Below are 23,182 nucleotides of genomic sequence, written 5' to 3'. Positions count from 1 at the left end.
AATATTAAGGCTACCTATATGGTGAGATTCGCAAGAATGCATTTGAATAAGTCTGTTACTTTCATCTCACACTGAACTGCTATTGATGGGAAAATGTGAGTGAGATAAAACTACCCCACTCTCCCACTCAGATATTAATGTTTTCAAATTAACGATGCACCGACTCCTAAGGACCGTATCTCTTCTCACGCCTACGAGGGAGTTTATGAAATTGAATGCAGTTGCGGTATGTCATACATCGGACAGACTAAGAGAGCTGTGAAGTGCCGCATTCAAGAACATAGAAGAGCGGTGAAAAACAAACAATTTCATCTGTCGGCTGTGGCCGAGCACACTCTCAGTGAACCTGGACACGACATCAACTGGGAAGAAACAAAAGTTATCGCCAGAGAATCCCGATATTTTCCGAGGATCATCCGAGAGGCGATTGAAATATCCAAACATCCTCATAATTTCAATCGAGAGGATAGCTACGCACTCCACAGCACATGGAAGAGACTCTTCGCCCCATGCCCCCACGCTATTGGCCCCAAGGCGACCAATCAGGGCGAACCTACACCACCGGGCTACCTATATAACGGCGGCCAAAACACGGCATAATCACTTCGACCTGAAGACGCCTGCTGGAATGCAGGAGAAACTGTTGTCACCAACGCAGCCACGACGCGGTGAAACCCGGAAAATGCAGCCTAGAGATGCACCAGCTCATTCACCGAATACTTTGACCCTCACCCTTAAACTTAAGTGCTATTTGAATCCTCGCCGCCCAGGACACAATCTGTATAAAATGTGATACAATGTATGCAATGAAGATACATTCCCAAAATTACCTCTCATTTGCTGAACTTATACGCTGCGTAACAAGCTGTCTGCCGAGCTAAGTGTGGAATTTTGGTCTTCATGTTGAGACATGGAGCGAGAATTCTGCTACTAAGCGGTCACTTTTGAGTGAAATGATTCATATCTTCGAGATACTGCATACCTACTTGATGAGAGTAAGTGGTAAACTATTTTGGGAATTTATTTGCATAAGATCATACCATCACCGTGAGTTTTCAAGCGCTTTATAAACTGAATTATTCAATTTATACAGGAAAAAACAACCCATTTGTGCGAACCAGCCATGCGAGAAGTTGAAGACCAAATAAGGCCAGCAGGTAATTAGATTCTGTACTGAAATGTTACCTTCCTGCTTCATTTGACGTTAATTCATTGGAGAAAATAAAGAGGGCGAGTAGGCATGACCTCATAATGCATTTGCATTTTTAATTGACTTGTAATTAATGAATTAGCCCATCGTATTTATAATCCAATTGGTGTATTTTATAATTATATTTGTTGCATTGAAACTTTACGGATACTGGAAGGTTTGCAAAAATTGAAATGCATAGTGATATTTACTACGAATGTACTACACAAAGTGACAAATATATAGTGACACCTATTTTGCACTACTATTTTAATAATTATGTGCCTCGAATTGCTAGTGATGAATGACTATTTGACGGGGAGTGACGTTGAAATTACAAGTTACTCAGAATAAATCAGTAATAGAGAATTGAGTGAAACTAAAGACCTTTTTACTGCAATCGGTTTGAATGATGAAAGTGATTTTTGAAGGGAAAAAGGTAGTGGTAAAGATATTTTATTTTTATTTTATTTTTTATTTTATTCCCAAACCTCCGAATACAGCTCTCGTAGGCCATTTTAAATCGGGGTATTCAACAAATTCAACAATGAAACGTACACGAACAACCATGCCCTGGATAAGGGGAACTTACCCACGCGGGACTCGAACCCGCGACCTCATGTATGGCAGGCGAGGACTTTACCCCGCCGCCACCGAGGCCGGCGAGGTAATATCGGCGAGGTAATATCGAGCACGTTGCAAAAACAGGAAGGAAATACGTAAGTAATCCTCCTTGTGTGACTAAGCGAACCATTCAGAATATATTGCGGGAAAATCAAGGATTACTACCGGCTAGTAAGGTACACGCTTGTCTTGAAAAGAATTTTCACGGCTGAAATTCTTGAATTGATTACACAGAATGCAATGAAGAAGTAGAAATATTATAGCTCGGAAGTCTGAAACGGATATAGTAGAACTAAAATGCTTAGTGTTAATATAGATCGGTGCCAATGAGGGTAGCAAGTTAGATTCTCATTATATGTCGTCTCTTAAACATGGAAGGCCCTCCTATATTGCTGCTATGTTTCGAAACCCATTTGGGGAATTATCAAATATAATTAGGTTTGATGACAAGTCTACGAGGGGAAGACGGAGAAAAAAGATAAATTTGCTCCTATTTGTTTGGTATTCCAACTGATCAATGCGAGATTCCCAAAATATTACGTTCCAGGATTTAGCAGTATGGTCGCTGTGAAATGGTTTCATTGTTTACGGGAAGGTGTCCATTCAAAGTATTCATGAAATGGAAACCAAGGAAGTATGGCACTCTTATAAGACCTCTTACCGACTCAGACAAGAGGTTCAACATGGATATTTATGCCGGAAAAAATAATGAACCATCTCTAAGCATAGGTCCCAAAGAAATTGTGAAACGCCTCGTGGTGCGGAACGAGAAATGTGTCAATGGACAGATACCATGCGTCTGTGTAGCCAGCAGAAGAACTTTATGAAGATTTTGGAATGACTGTGGTGGGAATTATGCGGAGAAATAGAAAACATATTCCTGAAGATCTGAATTCAACAGCTGGTCGGGACATTTTTTCTAGGTTGTTTGCATTTACAGCTCTGGAAGTCCACCGCTAACTTTGACATTAAACATCACCAGAGAGAAGCCTAAGAAAAATCTCGTTTTTCTTTCCACACCACATGCCATTAGAAATGTCAGTTATTGTTTAAAACATAAATTTGACGTAAATTTGTTCTACAATAACATCAAAGGAAGAGCTGATATTATTGATCAAATGGAACGTAAGTATTCAACCAAAATATCTACAAGGAGATGACCGATGTCTCTTTTCTTTGCACTAATCGAAATTGCTGCGCTGAATAAATACTCTCATTTCACGCAATAAATTCCTCAGCAGAGTATCAAAAGAAGCAAAAGGCGACGTCTATGTACATATTTATAGAAACTGGGCCTTGAGCTCGTGCTGCCACAATAGAGCATCGGTTGGAAAACACAACAGATTTACAGAACCACATTTTAAAGGCGATGGAAGGGATTCTGAATAGGAAAATGCAACTACCGAACATGTCAGATGTTGCGGTCAAAGTAAATAACAGAAGCAGGTGCCACTAGTGCAGCAACACAGCCAGATCTAAAGAGAGAAATAAAACAAATTACAGAATACAACAATTATATGTGCTAAATGTGATGGGTATATTTATGATAAACATAGCATAAAAACGAATGTATGCAATACTTGCCATGATGTTGACTCATCAGAAGATTCAAGTTAATAATTCACGATTGCTTTTTCAAATATTAATAATTTTATGCATTTATTGAAATTATATGCTAATTGATAAATACTTGGAAAAAGATATTATGATTTTTTTTTCAATCAGGGGAAGTATTTTTATGGATCATGTACATGTAAATTATATAATTGAAAACGGAGGGAAAAAATATTTGATTAATTAACTGTATAATAATAAAATTGCTTTCCGGGAGTACAGTTGCAGAATATAGATTAAAAGTTTAAAAAATATGCCTTCCTGTTGACTTATAGGCATATCTACGGGAGATTTTGAAGCTTAAATTCCGAATTAGTGCATTAAACCCGGAACAATTAAGAAGAAGTTTTATCATAATTTCATTTTTGATTATTTCATAAAGATGTTAAAATTTCAGTATTTTTTAGAGCAATCATAAATTTTCAGCAACATAAATAAATATGACGATTTCTAGCCATATAAAAAGGCAATGGCTGAAGATATATTCTGTTTCATGAGTAGTTAAAAGGTTAAAAAAACAGAGGTGGGCATTTTTTCACCTTACCTTGGTCCAGACCGTAACCGGAAAAAGGTTGGATCTTTAAATTATTGAGGGAAAGTGAAGAGGATATGAGGTATTAGCAGTGGGCTAATAAGTTGTCTCCTGCTGGGATGTATGACGGGCAGTTGACACGTTTGGTAAACTTTGGAGGGGGGGAAAAGACACCTCCCCCTCCGCAGCTACGTGTCTATTGATTGCCCTCCGTGACTCACACTAACCCCCCCCCTAATTCGTGCATTTAGATGCAGTGCTCGCAAAAATGCCTGCCCCCACTGAAGCAAACATCATGTCAGAAGTAGTTTAGTTGCTATGGGAAACATTCTTCCCAGCATCGAAGTTTTTTCGGGAGGAGCGTCGCACGCATTAGTCGTGTTAAACGAGCGAAAAACGACATCCGAAAACCATTTCATAATCTGTGTCCTCATGAGAAATTATGAACAAAGAGTCAAGATGAGTGGTCCCATAGTTGAGATCGGCTGCGTCCACTGTGTGAAGGGACGCATCTGTTTACGTTTGGCGTGATCCAAGAAATGGACTCAAAACAATGGAATGACGATCGCTGCATGACGTCCTGGGCGTGCGTTTACATTGAACTCCATGATTTTGTCTGTACGTGTCACCATAAGTGTGTCTCTTGTGACGGCGAAAGGACAACGGAAAGAAAGGATTTCTCTTTTCCTGCGAACAAGAAAGGTCTCCAAAAAAATGAATAAGTGGAACTCGGTCGCCGATTCACTTAAACTTTTCTTTCATAATGTGAAGGTGGTGGTAAACTCGTAGCACCCCATATCGCACGCCTATTGAGTTAGCTAGTATCTAATATGAGGCAGGGGTTGTACGAAGATGCAGACTAATAACAAGCAATTAGATGTTGGCTTTCAATGAAATGAAGGGAAAAAAGCATTCTAACGACAAGTTCCTTTTCAGGATAGTTCAGGTATTACCTTAGAACTGATTTCGGAAAAACTTTGTGAAGAACTATAGGTTATAATCAAGTAAATGATTGTTTTTAAGGCACTGCCGCTGAAAAGGAATTATAAAATGTTCCAAAACATTTGTTGGTTACATTCTCCTAATTTTCTGCTCCGATTTGATGTGATCTTGAATTTTAGCCCCACGGAACTTGATATATTCCGTTAAACTTCCTAATATCTGGAAAACTTATACTTCAACGTCACTTATTCTAAAGGCGTACCTAGGATCAAAACTATGGGGGGCACTAGGCAAGCCATGGTCTTTCAAGTTGTAGGCAAGATTTAATCATGGAAAAGGTGAATAAAACCAACATTTTAAGGAAACTGTAACAGCTCTTTATTAGTTTTTAAAATATTTGCTTGAAAAAAGATTATTTTCCTCAAAGAAATTTGCGATTTTTCTTCTAGGGGGGGGGGGGGGTTGGCAGCTACCCCCTCCTGCCCCTCACTGGGTACACCCATGACTTATTCCTATATTTTCAGGCTGCTGCCTCCAATCATAATTATAAGATCAACGAACAAACCAGCAATTTTCGCCAATATTTAAGACTAAACGGCTTATCACTTCTTTCGACGCCTACTCGGGCGCCACTTTGAATATTTCACTTCCGGTTGCAAAGACGTGTTGGTTGAAGGCATGTTCGTATGTAGCTACTCAAATACCTTAAGCACTAAATTTTCATTTCTTATGAAACGAAAATTTTCTTGCATAAAAAGATGTTTTTTCCGCGAGATCTGTTCCAGATCATACATTTGCTGAAACACAAATATTACCCATTAACGGTGTGGCGGTCGAGTAGACTGCAATTGGAATTACATGGGGAAACTATTTGCCATGAAGATACTCAAGGCCCCATGCAATCTAAATATGCAAATGAAGCCGCTTCGGCTAGTGAATGATTTTCCGTTTGTAATATACTTGTAAAACGTCGCCGACAGCTCATCCAAGATTTACGAATAAACCGGACTCTATTATCCTCACTACAATCGTGTGTGTTACATAGTATTCGTACTTGCATTTTACGGATATGTATTGCACATTAACTGAAAGAAAAAAACTATTATACATCTATTATAATGCGATATGCTTAATTTAAGCATTTTAAACGACGGATGTGAGAGAGAAGCTATTTTCTGAAGCAATACAATGACGTGGAAGGATGACACGATTTCTGTGGTATCCGCCTGGCATGATAACGAAATAGGGGCATTTCACAGAAAACATTTTTAACGATATTTGATGTCGAAGTCGCAAATTCAGTGAAATTTGAAAAATCTCTGCCACTGCCGGGATTTGAACCCGATCCCACGGGGTCGGAAGCCAACAGACTGACCACCACACCAACCCGATCCCCCAAATTTTCTTATTTTTTATGTGAATCTCATAATTTATTTATTTTTCTCAATTTCTTTCACTGAAGTAATTACCTGAAAAATTCAGTCGGATGGATAAAAAAGTGCATGGATTCAATAAACGGTGGTCTTGGAAATGTGCGATTGTCGCATATCGCCCACCAAATCGGATCCTATTTACTGTCCGCAAATCGCAGGTGCTGCCCCCCTAATCCCCCTAATCCACTCACTTCTCTCCATCATTGATCCAGACGGATTTATTTATCCCTCACTTTATTTCAAATTCCTATTCATGTTTCGCTTCATATTGTTACGCCCACGATGGGCTGTGGTCATCTTTGTTGTTATTATATTTGTATTTGTCCTCTGATTCGTGGACACAAAGCACTCATTATTGAGGGGTGGATGCAATTCCGCAGCGAGGTCAACTGAATGCAAAGATTGATTTATTTGTGCACTGGACTTTATTCGGTGCACCCAGACCGCTGCCAACGATCCAGTGTCACTTTCTAGAGGAAAGATGACGTCATCAACTCATTTGATTCCTCGTGAGACAATTTCAGAGGGCGCGAATAAAAAAACTGAAGGCCTCCACGATTTAATGACTTCAATGAAAGAAATTGAGAAAAATAAATAAATTATGAGATTTACATTAAAAAGTAAGAAAATTTGGGGGATCGAGTTGGTGTGGTGGTCAGACTGTTGGCTTCCGACCCCGTGGGACCGGGTTGAAATCCCGGCAGTGGCAGAGAATTTTCAGAGACTGCCCGATCCCTGCTTGAATATTGTTTGGAGGACATTTCAAGCGCAACACTCCGTCCGTCGGATGGGACGTAAAGCCGTGGTCCCCTTGGCGCCTTTCGTTAAGAGCAGGCTAATGCCTACGCCGGGTTTCTCTCCTCCCTTCCTTCCATGCCCTTCCCTCATGGCGCAAATGACCTAGCTGTCGGTCGCCACCTCCAAATACCACACCCATACCAGGAAATTTGGTTAGGGTAAAGTTTAAATATTTAACAAGGTCTAAACCAATATAAACTGAAAATGCCAATATCAGAGCCTAATATTTTGGCCATTTCTTTAAATTGTGGTCGAAAACAATGCGATGACGTCATCTCCAAATGTGAAGTGGGTACGTCACGGCAGAAGAGCGCGATGAAACGGGAGTGACGCGTCATCTTAAGCGACGACTCATCGCCTCGTACGGTGGTGGCGCCTCGCATTCCACGTGGCGCCACACACACACAAAACAAAAACCATTGGAGTGAGGGGGGCGGGTGACGTCACGGCCCCTCCCACTTCCGCCTTCCCAACGGTCTTCTCTCTCTCTCTTTCTCTCTCACTCCACCGAAAAAAACAAATGCCGCTCGTCGTCCTCGTGGATCTCAAACACAAATCACCGCAAACATTCCACCCTTTTCAACAATCCTCTCCTCTGGAGCAATTCTTAAAAATTTCACCTTTATACATTTTTTCGACGGTGAAATTTGCATCTTCAAGGGTGTGGTGGTTTTTAGTGTTGTCTTCTCACCTCGTGGGCCCTGAATCAAATCCAGGGGGAAGCAGTAAGGTTTCAGAAATTGCCCGATTCCTGCTCGAGTGATTTGTGGCGGTTACCTTAGTTCTCAGCTCTTGGTCCGTCGGATGGGACGTTAAGCGGTGGTCCCCATGGTCCCTTTCGTAAAAAGTATGCTCTCTCTCCACCCCCCACCTTCCCTACACTCCTCTCACGGCGCAAACGATCTTAGCTGTCGCTTGCCTCCTCCTCCAAATACAACCCCATATGATGCCTGTGGCCACCTCCAGAACGTCTGGCACCCATCACTTATACAACGCATAGTCAACAAAACAAATACGTGCACATTCACGAAAAGGCAATATTTGCCAGCGGATTCCTATGGTAAAAATGGAAAAATAAAAAATACAGAGTTGTCCTGGCGAGTGAGGCCATTAATTATATTTACTAAATCACCATTAATATCCAAGATAATACGAGGAAATAATGACATTTTAAATCTCTGTTATTTGCAGGTTATTCCCTTTATTTCTCCTTCTCATCGAGTCTAGCACAGTACGACAGTAAACGTGGGATATTTTTCACGTCGTCTGAGAAAATATCTTCTCCAAATATACTAATTAAATTCAGCCTACACTTTGCCCTGAGAATATTCCCGTCCTAACTCGCAATACATATCAGAAACGCAATAATACTTACGTAATTAATAATACCCACACCTAATATTAATACCTTTTCAAAATTTATATACCCATGCAACTTAAACCACTATTATCATTGAGTAGGTTTTCTTTAATGAGCGATGAATGTCAACGACAATGTAATTCACCGTTTTAGCGTTCGTTATGCTTGCGTTCCCTCTTGCTAGAGGGGTGTTCGTGAAGGTGCCTCTCCCCCCTCCCCTCCCTCCAGTGGAGAGTGAGTCAATGAGACTGAGCTGCGCACAACTCAGTGCGCATCCATTTTCACTTTAAATACTCACGAAAACGGAAGAGCCACAGCGTCCACTTACTACTCACGGAGAGGGAAGACTATAACAGCAAGGACAGCGGCCGAACAAGAGCCATCCCGTCGTCGTATCGAGAAGAAGATTGCTTGTGCCGGAGCGAGTCAGCCGTCGAAGAAGAACAAGTGACAATCGTCCGAAGGAAGAGACCTTGTGGATCGCAGCCATGGACGCGAGACGCCAGCCAATCACAGGTGAGACATCGCCAAGTCTTCTCAGTTGAGTTGATCAGGCATTGCTGCGTTCCGAAGGATAAATCCGCCATCAAATCTTCTCAGGGCAATGAGTGATGAGTGCGATGCAGAAGTTTGCTATTGAAACGTCGGCAATGGTTGATCAATTCACCCGGTGGAATTCCCGAGAAGTTTTCACCCTAATCGCACGCCAGGAAAGCTTAAAGTCTTACGTAAATAACGAGATATTTGGGGGAAAATCCAAAGAGCTTACGATGTAGATAAATTGTTGTCGACTTTGCAATCTGGTCAGGTTTTCTATTATTTCAAACGTTTCGATATCCCAGCCGTCCAAGGAACCGTCGACGTTGTTACAGAGCCACAGCGAACCCGACAAAAATTTATCAAGATTATTGGGTTGTTTGGACAAATAATTCAAAGAAAGGATACATAGATCACTGATTGTATGTGCGTGGAGTGACGTCGTGGAAATGCGAGCCAAGTGACGTCATGGCACGGATCAAACGCCAGTTGAGTCAACGAAGAGAACCACGAATATGACAATAACAGAGGAATCGGCGGGTTCACTCAACGAGCTGTAGACCAACCACTCATTAATAAGGATTTTCAAAAATCGACACTCGCGGCGCTGACGGGCAGAGCGATCCTACTTCTCCGGAAAATAAAATGTAGCTAGGGCTGTTGACCGAAATTTTCAGTCGCGATGATATAATCTATCAGAAGCATGACTTCTTTGTGCTATTCCTATTCCGAGTGCAAATACTTTATTCCTAACATTTGCAATTAATGAAACATCCGGGGGGGTCCGGACTCCCCCCGATATATAAAAGCACAATTCATTTTCTCCGTGAAAGATAACAAAATATTGGAAAGTCATGAATTTACAGAATAATTTTTTTTACAAATGAAGTTTTTTCGATTATGAATAGCGTTTAAATTAGTTAAAAACCCTCTATTAGTACCCTGTTTTTCAAAAATGTTCCCCCCTGATTTTGGACCCCCTCCCCCCCCCCGAACGAAATTCCTGGCTACGTCACTGGCCGGAAGTGGCCAAAGGGAATCGAGCTTCAATTGTGCGGCCCCTTTGAAGAAAGCCTTGGATCCCCTCGGAGCAGAATGGTGCGGTAACAGTTGATGATCGCCCTGCGCCCCGTCGATTTCATGGCGCACTCATCACACGGGATCTAGACGTCGCGTCGTGATAAACCAATATGCGATCAAAGAGAGAACATTAATCATTCGACGCGGAGACTTGATCAAACCTCGAGTAATAGCCAAGCGTTGGATGGCAGTGGTGGGTCCATGCGCGCCTCGTGGCGAAGGGAGGAACCAGCTACCTGGATCGCTTTCACTTTCTGCTCATGACGCAATCGGCGACGAGTGCGGTGGAGGCCGAAGCGAATTCATACGGAGAGAAAGAGAGGGAGAAGAGGTTGATGATGACGCCAGTGGCACACTCGCCTTGCGATGCATACCAATCAACGCCCGAATGTTTTGTGTAATTCTGTCCCAGAGAATCATTTGCGTTAAATAAGGCTTAACTTACTTAGAAAATTCGAAGAAGATATTTTCTCAGTCGACGTGAATCACATTCTATCGTTTACCCTCGTAATATATTAGGCGTGATCATGAGAATAAAATAAAAGAAATAGACTGCAAAGCAGAGAGATTTAAAATGTCATTCTTCCCTCGTAGCTATTAAGGATAGCAACGTTGTCTCAATTGATACGATTAATGGCGTCGCTCGCTAGGATCACTCATTGCATGTTTTTTTCATACTTCTAACCTTGCATGTATTTGATCTAGGAATTACTAACCATTAGCAAGTTCTTTATGAATAAGCATGTATATTTTGCTAGTATGCGTAATATTTCTGACTGTGCGGTGTGCATGTGGCGGTCCTCTTGCATGCTGCATGTTGGTGATTTGTCATCCCCTGCCAAATAGGTTGCTCGCAGTGTATTATCTTTTTCTTTTATACATATAAAAGAAAGTCGAAAATCGTGTTAGTTAGAACACTTATAACTCTAGAACGGCTGCACCGATTTTAGTGACATTGGGCTCTTTGGATTCGTCTCAGGCCCGGATAACATATAGGCTATTAAAAAATAGGAAAAATTCGCAAAAAAAATTCGTCTTTATCTTATTGTTAGAGATACGTTTTTAGGAGTTGATTGTTAAGACAGTCAAAAAAATAAGATTTTTTTTCGTTTTTACTAATGTATTGACTGATCTTTTTAACAATATTAAAAAAATTTAAATGTTCAAACATGTTAAAAATATTAAAGTAATATTAAAATAGTATTAAAATAATTGAATTAGAGGTAAGCTCAGCTCAAATTGAGTTGTCAACAAAAACATAACTACCGTGTGTGTAAACAAATCTCCAAGCAATTGTTGATTATCAGTAATGTCCGAGTACTCTGCATGAATTCAAATCTTTTAACTTTGTAATAAACGAAGACGAAATCACCAACTACCTATCTGAATATTCTTGGACACACCTGGCTTACCACGGCACGATTTACAGCTAAAGGTAGGCTCTGTGTTCATGATCTTTCGAAACCTAAACCAACCAAAACTATCCAACGGAACGTGCTTGGTTAATAAAAAAAACCGATAATGAAAGTGATTCACGCCACTATACTCAAAGGAAAATTCAAAGATGAGGAAGTTCTCAATCCGAAGATTCCATGACCCCAACTTATATGCCCTTTTGAGCTTAAACGTATTCTATTTCCAATTCGTGTTGCATTCGTGATAACGATTAACAAATCGCATGGCCAGTCTTTCAGTTTTTGTGATGTATGTTCTCATGTGTCAGTTAAAACCCATGATTTTCTCATGGTAAATAATATGTGGTATGTTTACGAGTCGGTAAACCATCCGCTGTATTTCTTCCTTCGCTTCAAGGGCGCAGCTAGGAATTAAGGATAGGCGCAGCTAATACTGGCTATGTAGGGTATAGAAAACTCGCCAAGGTAAGCGAGAGTGGTGGGGGCCCTCCCCAGACATTTTTTAGGATAAAAGGCTCAAAATGGTAGGTTTTGCGGCTGTGTGAACAGTTAAATATTTTGTGACTCATCCGTCCCCCTAATATTAATGACAAAATGTTTTATAAAAAGATTCTCTGAGCTTTTGGGGGGGTTTTAACCCCCAAAAACCCCACTCGCTGCGTCCCTACTTCGCTTCGCTATTTTTATTTAGCTTCATTCGCTTTATCTTGCGCCTGATAACAAAACAAAAACTGTTTTTTATCAGAAGGCGCTTAACGCAAGACATTAAACCCTAATGTGTAGGGCACACCGTGGTGCGTTGACGCATGCAGCACGTTTACGCAGTGCATTTTTTTCAAACAGAGATACTATAACTGGCGCGCCTAAAGTCATTTGATACGAATGCTGTTTCATAGGGGCTTTTCTTACACTATTTTGAGCATCAGTCAAGCGTCGGTCTAGCGTTGCGTTAACCTGCCCCGTGAACGAGCCAAGTTTACGCTACGGACTTAGACCTAAAAACATTTTACGGTTAATAACACAAATAGCCAACAACTGAATGCGTATAATTTTTATTTCATAAATATTTTCTCATTTAATTTATAATAAATCAAATGTGATTAAAACGATACAGCCGCTCTTTATTTATAAATGGTGCAACTAAACTATAAGTTCCTTGAATGTTAGGCGGTACGAAGTTCGCCGGGTCAGCTAGTGTAGATATAAATCTTCTGAGAGTTTCCACCGCTTCAAATCGTCATACATCCCCAGCGTTCCAACGGACGGCTCGTAGTCAGGGTGAAAGAATGATTTTGACGGAACAAAAAACGTTGAGATAAAGATGCCAGATGACATTTCAACTAATTTTGTTCAGTCGAAATTATTCATTCGCCCCGATTGCGAGCCGTCCGTTGAAACTTTGCAGATACTTATACAGAGAATTGAAGCGGTGAAAAACCCGAGAAGACGCGGCGCAAATCAATGTCAGAGTTATGAGCAGTAGTGGCGAAGAGGGTAGTCGCCACCTCTTATATCCGGGTAAATTGAAAAGAGGCGTGGTAATTAATTCTTAAGGTGGCTCTGGAAGTGAGAGTTTCTTTGTTGAACCAGATTGAAAAAAGACGCTCAAAAATAATTAATATGCATCGAATAGCCGCTCATCTGCGCACATCAGGCGCCAGAAATATTACGCGCCGCGGAAGGTAATGTTCCCCCTTAACCCAGAACAACGACCTCATATCCACCGCAGTATGCGTTAAGCAACGAAGCACATGCTTTATGACGAAATATTTGTCTTTTCCAGATGACGTGGATAATGTAGGACAGAAACCCCATCTGATACCCCATCTTAGAGAGTCATTATGTTTCTAACTCGGACAGAAACTAAAAATTACCACGGATATTTTAACGAACGGAACGGTATGGGAATTCGCTTTTCCCACAATAACAAGAGAGTATTTCTTTAACAAATGCTAAATGTGGAACTCAAGCGATCAAATGCATTAATGCAACGCTGCCCTTATTTGCTTCTCTTATTATGACTAAACATAGTTGGTGTCATGGCAACCCTCGCCACGCGCCTATTGAATCTACGCCCTATGATTAGCTATGTAAATGTGAATAAGATCTTTAAATGAAATATGAGAGAATATACTGTGAGAAAAATGTATCGCTTCGGTTTTAACACTTACGATTATTTTAGCTTCATGAGTACATCGTAATTGCCATGAAATTAACTTGGTTTGACACCCAACACCACATTCATCTGCTCATAATTCAGAAAATAGTTTGGTGCCGTGCCAACCGTTAAGTTTTAACGGCATTCTTATGGTGAACAAAGCAAAACACTTCGTCACAGTGACATTCATTTTTTAAACTGTTTCTCTCCGGTGGTCAGATCGACGACACTAATCGTGAGTCTTTTACGAATATTCTTACTTTAACAAATATAATGGTTTCAGGGATATTCATGTGAATTTTTTTCCATGACGGAAATGAATAAAACTTGGGAATTCTGTTTTAAGATTTTTTAAATATAATGCGACCCAAGTTTCAATACTTTCACTTGATGACGATGCCAAATATCAAAACGGTGGTACTATAACAATCAACATTCTCAAAGTGAAATTAGCAAATTGTATTTATTTCCATCATTACTATTTGAAATGCCATTTTCATCAATTCACTCGTGCGGTGTTTCAAAGCGAAGATTAATCGGTTATGTGAGGGTAGAGCTCACTCCACGCTAATTCACAGGCGTGAGAATTTCACTCGTTCAGGGTAGGGATCCAGTTCCGTTCCTGATGTGTCACCACGCAGTTCACTTGCGGATTTTTGTGTGAGGGTGTTCTACTGGATTTCAAAAAGTATGTATGTCCCAATATTATTTTCATCGTCAATCAATTCGTAGAAGTGCATGTTCGATTTTTCTTGAACATTGCAACCTCTTCTAGTAGGGACCTTCTCGAAAACGTGACCCACCCGCGAATCACTCCTAACTTCCAGTCACGCCACATGTGTAACAATCCACAGGTAGAAGGACAGTTGCATTTGAGGGTGTGGATTCACTATGTCAAGATTGTGGAGGGTGGACATCACCGCATATCACTTCCTACGTTCTGTTGGTTGACTCACTGCCTTTTCACGGCTGACTTTTCACGCCCGCGGTGGAAATTGCCACTTGCTGGCTTGAGGTCGCGTTTTTGAATGAGCGCGTCCACACTGCTGCCCCCCCCCTTCCAGTCCCATTCATCTCCCCGTGCTTTAATTATGATCGGGGGGGGGGGGGGTTGGGGGAGGGGATATTCAAGTTTGTATCGTTGAAAGCCTTATGATTTATTAATTTAAAAAAGATTTCATTGTATGCCTACAATTGTACGTATGGTTAACTCATAGGCTGGGCAAGTGATGTGATTGTCTTCGAGGACAGTCATGCTAATGCAATGTTGTGAAACTCCTCCTCTACAGCTATGGGGTTTCATGGGTTTTGGTGTGACTCAGGCCGTAACGATATGAAATCCCTCATCAGAAATGTCAGTGTTAACATCGCGTGAATTTTTCAATGGATATCTTTTAAAATTTATACATTTCCAGCAATTCGGACGGTCTGCATTGTAATTATCGTTCCTTAGGCAAATTTTGACTTCAATTACTACGCTATTAAGTTAGGTATCACATACAAAGAGTAAATATTAAGTGGCCGGGATCAAAAATTTATTTCAATGGTGATCGATTATAATGACGCAGTTAACTTAAGATTTACGTTAGTATTATAAATCTTTAATGATTTAAATCGAAATAAATTGCATTTGCGCGAAGGCAAATTACAAATATTTCCGGGTTTTCCTTCCTCTCCTCACCCACCATGTCTCGCACTTGCTCGCATCTTTCTCCTCTCTCCTTCTCTTCACCGTCTCCCCCTTCATCACTCGCCCATAACAACCCTAAGATTGGACTGACGCAGCTCTCGACTCAGTTCTCCAATCAGCTCATCTTTTTACACCTACGTATTTCTTCTCTTTCACATCCTTCATTATTATTTTTCATACCGGACATTCCTTTTCCATTCTTGCCATCTACTTGTCCCTCGACGATTGCCTTCATCAGGTCATCGTGTCTCAAATATAGCAAATTTGGCTTGGCTCAGTTGTTTAGGCTTCTAATCAACGTTTTCATGACGCTTCTCTTCTCTCCTACTGTTGCAAGGACTCCCTCATTAAACTGTATTCGTTTTATCCGTTGGATCCTCATCATCATTCTGTAGCAACACATTCTGAAAGCCTCTCTATCCTCGATTTCTCCGCTGCTGTCATTTTCCACGGCTCACCACCCTTTAGATTCAGTTGAAAATTGTAAACATAGGAATGAGTTGTGCATTTAAATGGAACGAGTGAATTGACGAATTAAAAAAAAGATGCAAACTCATCCGAAAACATGATAACTGAGTACAGAATGTCAAAATGACGTCATCGGCGTCTTCCTTCCTTCTTGGCGAGCCGGAAACCACGGCTTACTTCCGGAGACACATTCACCCCCACCACCATGGACAAATTAAGAGTCAAACATCCGATCCTCGGGTCGACTGCTTGGCATACGAAGGGCATACTAGAAGAGGCATCCCATCACGGAGAAGATTGAATTGCGATCGCACTTGCCTCGATTGGGTTACGAAAATGTCCGCAACGCGGCGACGAGCTATCTTTCATAGATTATTCTGTATTTCTGAATGAAAATTAGCATGCTTACACGGAGAGTAGTTAAATCGTCAAATGAATCTTTCAATGATTCATTAAATTTAGACGAGGGGCCAACAAAACACAACACAACGGAAGTGAACCGTTGCCGTAGAACTCGCGTCCCCTTGGAGGTCACTTACACCACTCGCGAACAATGCCCGTGATTGGCTGAATCTATGACGTCATCCGATTTTTTGCCCAAAATCGGAAATGAATAATCACTTTTCTAGTATGTGCAATAGAAGCGATTAGGGCTCGCGAAGAATAGATTTGGAAAGTTTTGGATTCAGTACAGATGGACATCATATCACGAATATATATTTAGGCTAACAGATCACTGCTTACTTTTTCCCAGATTAAAATTCGGATCGACCTGCCGTCAGGAACGCGAGTGGTGACTTTAGTGAACCAAATTAATGTTGCGTTGGGTGATAACACTTGTAGTGGCCGACCTGATAAACTCCTTTATTTCGTCATATTCGTGGTTGTAAAGAATTAACAAACTGAGTACGCAACCATTTGTCAACTTAGGCTTTTTATTTCAATGGGCATTAAACGCTCACGGGTACAAAAACAAAGCTGCCACGGGTCGAACATACGGATTCCTTTTCTTCTGTACGGAACCAATAGGATGTTCGAATGCAAACGGGCCTTTAAATATCGATTCGAAGCGATTTCTCTCGTATGGTTCGATAGCAAAAGATAATATGTTGGCCTTTTTCTAATGGCCTTTTTAAATATGCGACCTGCCTCTCTTCAGTTGACAACGAGGCCATCCCCCTTCCATCAGCCAATCAATGAAAGCAATTCTTATCTTTTACCCCCTCCTCCGTTTCCCCACCCCCTCGAATTCCCCCTCCTCCTCCCTCCACACACCTCAACGCCTTTTCTCTCCTCGCCCACCCACCATGGCCAGCACTTCGTCGTTCCTCTTCCTCTCCGTCCACCTCACTTAACTCTCCTCCGCACTTACATCTCGAACGCCCCCACACTTCCCTCGTCCTCTTGTCTCACAGAATTAGAGTTTGAGTCATCCATGCCAGTGGCGCAGTCAGGGAAGGGGTTTAACCCTCCCCCCCCCCAGACCTCAGAGAAATTTTTAAGTTTAATCCTATTTACTTAATTGGATTGATATTACTAAAAGATTAGTGTAATATTTGATAAAAATATCCCTCAGAAAGCCGTAAAACTCACCATTTTGAGCCATTTTTCTTAAAATTCCGCAATTAATTAATCTCGCGCCTACCGCTTATCCTGGTGGGTATTCCATACCCCCACACACCCGGGATTGGTTGCACCCCCCCAGCCTTAATTCCCAGCTGTGTCCTTGATCTGTGCACTCCCTTCTTTCACGAAGTCATTCAACGTTGAGGGAGGTTTGGATAGGTGGTGCTTTACCTGCGACTTCGGTACAGGTGAGTGTATTTCGCGCATTCAGGGTCATGGGGGAAATGTGGTAACATCGCACTTCGAAGGTTTCATTTAGTGATATCCGATTGATTATTCATGAATTTGAAGCAAAGAATCTTCCATGAGCAGCCGATCATGTATGCCCGAAGACACGAAATCCAAGCGGCAAATGACGTTGGAAGGAAATTGAATCCGCATCCGATTTTCCCGCTGTATTCGACATTCAATTCCGCGAATGTGACCAGTTTTTAATGTGTCGAGGGCTCTTAGCCTCACATTCGGGTTATACACCGCATCAAAACTTTATGCCAAGGCCTCAGTGGGATAACAGGTTTTCAACTCCCTGTTAATGATTGCCTATGGCAATCGCAAAATCGATTTCCGAGACCTCCCACATTTAATTGGCATTTTGAATTTTTTTCGAAATAGTCACTCGGGCCAATTTGAAGATCAACTGAATTAATGTAGCTTCCTAGCGCTCAACCCATTCACTCACTCCACGCTTAAATATTTATTCGTCGAATAAATATTGTACATATTGATAGATTCTTCGTTAAAACTTTCGCGGGTACTCGTCATGTTGAATAAAAACCTTTGGGCTCTGTCGCCGCGCCAATATTTTTGGGTGGCCACAGCGTTTGCCGACCGATGCTGGTCGCTTTCTCAAGGGATTGTGAAGAGGTGGGAATTTAAATTCATATATATAGGTCTCAGGTGGCGTGGGGAGGAGAGCGGGAGGTTGGAGGAGTGGGTTGTTGATAGTTTTTGCTGATTACGGATTGCCAAGTACGGTTAATTTTAAGGCCGGTGTCCCTGTTGAAATTATTCTTCCCCTCTTTAGATATTTCTATGGCTTCTATGACAAGTCTCTGTTTGAAACCTTTTACTTTGGCAACGATTTTTGCTTCCTTGAGGTCGACTGTGTGTCCCAGCGCTGCGTGTTCGGCTGACGCGGACTTCGCTGACTGACCCAGTGGAATTGCTCTTTCGTGCTCCTATTGGTGTGTTTTGACCGATCTGATCTTTGATCCGAAACGTTGGGGCCACCAAAACCCCATTGACGCGGCGACATAGCACAAAGGTTTTTATTCAACATATTGATAGAGTTCAAAGCAGAGTGGGAGTAAATACAAGTCATCTAAGAAACCAAAGCGAAGACGGGACAAAATAGTCGGGCACATTTACAGACATTATGGGCAGATGAAAACAATCGTAGATGGACAGGTGGAAGGAAAGAAGGCATGGGATGTCCCCGAATGAGTCGCATGGGACAGTTTGTTGTAAAGGATGTCAAAGAGAAGGAATACGTAGCTATGAAAAGGTTAGCGGATATGAGATAGGAATGGAGAGCTGCGTCTAACCGATATTAAGACTTGAGAGAAGATGAAAATAGTTTTCTATTATCATGGTCAACCTATGTATTTGGATCGCTTATGATGAGCGTTATGGTAACTTCATATGAATCGCGCCTTTTCTGCCTCTTTCAGTAGTGTTGGTGCTGGCTGCCGTGGTAGTTGTGGTGCTTGCCGCAGTGGCCGAGGCGCAGCTGTGCGCGCTGTGCGAATGCCCCGCCACCAATGCGTTGGTGTGCGGAAGGACGATCGGCGCGGACGGAAGAGTGAAATTTCGCGGCTTCTCCAGCAGATGCGTCATGGAGTGCAACAACAAGTGCAGGAAAACCAGTGAGTACTCTTCATCTTCCAAGTGCACTTCAAATTTAATTCATTTATGATTTTGAAACAGTTTGAATAAAAAGGACATCGTTTTTTTATCGCCTCCTGCTCCATTTTAACTAATTTTGCACTACCGCCCGTTTAGGGTAAGATTTTGAATGGAGCATTTACGAAACATTCTGGCAGACTCCCCTCCCCTCATGGACTTCAATTCATAATAAGGCTCGCCCCCCTTCATCCTATCCAAACATTCTGGTCTCTTCCTTACTCTCCCTCGTTTACCAAACATTCCACCCTCTAACTCTGTTTTTAACATCCCCTCCCCGCTAAGTACTCGCTCCATTCAAACCTTCTGTCTCCTCCTTATCTCATTATTATCTCATATCGATATTATCCCACCCTTCCTCTACAGTCTGTGTCCTTCCAATCTCCTGTGTAGTAATGTCTCCTCAATCTCCTGTATAGTATAGTCTCCTCTTCACCCACCACGTCGAACACTTCGTCGTGCCTTCTCCTCTCCGCCCACTTCATCTTATCCATTCTTCTCCATACTCACATCCCATACTAATCCAATCTTCCCTCATCCTCTGATTGTAAGTGTCCACGTTTCCTCACCGTACAGCGCTACACTCCGGATCAGATTCTTCACCAGCATTTTCCTTAAACTCCCTCTCAATGATCCCCTCATTATCGTGATTAAAATTTCGACGGCCTTAACCCTTTCGCATGTAAGTTGATGACGTCACGCACATCCATCGAGCGCCACACAGATGCTCCGCTCTGCCACGTCTCGCATCGGCCTCTCGTCGTTCGCTGTCGAAACTCTTCAATTGCACGAGGCGCTCCCGCAAAAAGAGTCCTTCTCAAATAAAGAGATGACGAACCGCACTTCAAATGAAGTGAACAGATTATAAAAAGTGGGCAGAAACTTTCGCACCTCGGGTAAGAGTGAGTAAACACTTATCACTCACTCCCCACACTTACGACGTCCTCAGACATCTTCTCCTACCCTAGCGATGGTCCCCTAGCCAACCGAAAAACCCATCACGGAGATACTAATCCCTATTTTAATTAGGTTCGGAAGATAAACTTGTTAATTCCATTCCAGCCTATCAGCAGGTTCATCCGATTTCGATTAGAATGCGTCCTGTGTTGAAACAATTGAAAGCGAATATTCTTCGGGATGGACTCTTTAACGTAGTCCCCCTCTAGGAGGTACTCCTCCTACCTGTCTTTGCTTCCCGATGCTCAAACGTGAATTTCTTCTTCGTTTCGCAGAGTACGAGTTCGTGAAGCGGGGTCGCTGTGGTCCAAAGGTCCCCAAGCCCACCAGGAACCCCAGCGAGAACAGCGTGCTGCCCAAGAGAAGAGGCGCCAACAACGCAACAATGCCCGGCGCCAAGGTAGCGCCCGCCGCCGAGTGAACGACGGAAGCGACCGGTGCGCGCAGCGGCCATGTTGCCAAACATGGCGAAACCCCGAAGCGCAACCCCCTTCTGAAATGACCTGCCCGACTGACTCTGAAGCGTGAAGGACAGGAAGCAAACAACGATCGCAATTCATCGAATGAAAGCTATAAAAAGTTATCGTGCTTTTGCTCCGAGCATTGTATTGAGAAGGTCTCCTCGGGTGGTTAACCGTGTAAGGCTCTCCATTTCCGATGACGTTAAGAAGACTTAGTAATCCGTCATCTGCTGGTTCAGATAGCCTCATTCATTGTCCCTATTTTAATCCTTAGTTTAGTGAACTGCAGTCCTCTGTTTATCCCAAGTTCCAGTTTTCCATAGTCCCCCGATGTTCTCTTATTCTGCGTCCTTCATTATCTGACCCCCCACTATTCAACTCTCGCCCTTTCGACAGGAACTATTTATCAATTTTCCTTTCGCTAATTACTTCACGTAATCACTGTGCCTTAATACATGGCCAAAAACCACTTAAAGATCCTACTTCGACAATTTTACCGTCACTAATCTCGGAGAAGCGGTCTTCTGGATGGTCTAAGATTTCCAGATGGTCTAATTGCCCGAATTAAGATTATCCTTGCTGGGCCATAGCGGAGGTGGAGAGACTCGCCCTGATGGAGGCCCGAAAAGATTTCAATTTGTTGAGACCTATACCTGCCGTTTGCCAGCGAAGCAACGGCGTGACTTTCCCACGACCACTCGGTCTTTACAAAGTGTTTCTTGTGACGGGATCTTTGGGGGGGAGAGCACGGATTCGTGAATGGAGACAAGCTGACGGCCAAGAAGACAGATGTTGTGGGCGTGTGCTTTCTTACGTGATAGTGTGGACACGCAGAGGGCGTGACGAGGTGCGATCTTGAGCAGTCGGAGTCAGCCAATCAGTCAACTCGATGAGAATCATGTGATGGAGGGTTTCTGCCATTCCAATCTTGGTCTTATGCGTTCAAACCGGAAATCTGTCTCGTCCAAATTTCTCCGGGTCCAAGAATCTGGACACACAGAGACAGTGGAAAGGTTGACTGCTTGTGAATGTGCGGGACCCTCTGCCAAATGATTCGAGTACAAATGATGCCAAAGATATTTTTGTATGCTGTAGAGAAGGCGTGGAAAGCCTTCGATATTTTGAAATAAAAATGAAACCAATCTACATGTTATGATTTTGCATTACCGCGTGTTGAACTTCTAGATGGGGTCAGTGTGGTTGCCTAAGTGTTGGTCGCGATCGGTCGCAATCATATCCCTCAGTTACAATATACCACGGCTTCAGTATTTTGTGGAGGGCACTTCGAATATAGCGTTACGTCCATGGAATGGGGTCCCTATGGTGTCTACCGTTAAGAGCGGGCTAATGCTGACGCCGGGTGTCCAAGGCGGTGATTTGCGCCCGCAAGCAAAATGAGTATAATTACTGAAATTAAAATGTTGAGGGTCTTATAAACATATAATAATAATTATATATATTAATTTTGGGATTCGTCGAAGCTACTTTATCAAGGAACAAATTGTATTTCTAATTAAGGCTACGTGGTGCATTTTTACATTGTAATAAGGGAGCGATTGAAGTTGTATTTGTCACAAGATTGGGTAGAAAATAATAACTTTTTCTGATATATTACTTGTTATTAATACTAGTAATTACTTCTTTCCAATTTTATTATCATTATTTAATTAATTTCTTTAAAAAAATTCTGGACGATCGTCCACTACGCTATAAGCCTAATTATTCGAACATATACTCCCAAAAACATTTAATGTTTAATTCAATTATAGTATTCAATTGAAAACTTTCGAAATTTTACTGAAAACAAGATTCACGGCACTGTTAAGCACTACAGCACAAGACCTATAATTTATAAAAGGCATCGACCACAGTTAACACGAGTGATCAAAGTCATTTCATTGCCTTATATTGAATGGCTTTGTTTTCATTTAACTCTTAGAAATCTACCTTTCAGGGAAGATACAAATCCACAACTGGCAACGTAAAACGACGCTTGAATTCGGCTGACGCTAACAAGCGTGTACGTTAGGGTATCCAACCCGTTGTATTAATTTCGGTGACGATGACAAATTCTGCCCCCTCTGTCATGCTACTGCAATCCTAAGATTATTTACCTGTATCATTTCCCATAATCCCCTGGTATTTCTCTGCATCATTTTCAGATTTTCACAGTTTTTAACTTCAAAATCCTCTCTTTCATTGGTTTGAATTCCTGTCTCTATCACTCTAAAAAGAATTTTCTGACGTTCTTCTGTCCCTCTCTCTATTGTACCAGAGAGATATGTTCTCTTGGGGAACAGGTCGTATTTTCACAATTGTAAGAATGCCTTACATCATATAAAACCAATCTAAAAATTACGAGGACTTACTTTTAACAAAAAAGGCATTGCATATGC

General features: G+C 41.9%; 1 protein-coding gene across 2 annotated transcripts; it reads left to right on the top strand.

Moving 5' to 3' along the window:
- The first annotated feature begins 8,787 nt into the window (after nucleotides 1-8,787).
- Nucleotides 8,788-21,932, top strand: LOC124155388. Of its 2 annotated transcripts, none has more exons than XM_046529164.1 (3): nucleotides 8,788-9,008; nucleotides 19,140-19,331; nucleotides 20,601-21,932. In XM_046529164.1, exons 1-3 carry the CDS (start codon nucleotides 8,981-8,983, stop codon nucleotides 20,744-20,746), a joined length of 366 nt encoding a protein of 121 aa, XP_046385120.1. In that variant the 5' UTR covers nucleotides 8,788-8,980; the 3' UTR covers nucleotides 20,747-21,932. The 2 variants fall into 2 exon arrangements, with proteins under 2 accessions (XP_046385120.1, XP_046385119.1); XM_046529163.1 differs by having other exon boundaries at nucleotides 8,792-9,008; nucleotides 19,137-19,331.
- Nucleotides 21,933-23,182: the final 1,250 nt, after the last annotated feature.

This window comes from Ischnura elegans, chromosome 3, assembly GCF_921293095.1.
Source record: "Ischnura elegans chromosome 3, ioIscEleg1.1, whole genome shotgun sequence".
Lineage (NCBI taxonomy): Eukaryota > Metazoa > Arthropoda > Insecta > Odonata > Coenagrionidae > Ischnura > Ischnura elegans.
The sequence above is the reverse complement of the archived record's forward strand: the minus strand, read 5'-3'. Positions and strand labels throughout refer to the sequence as shown.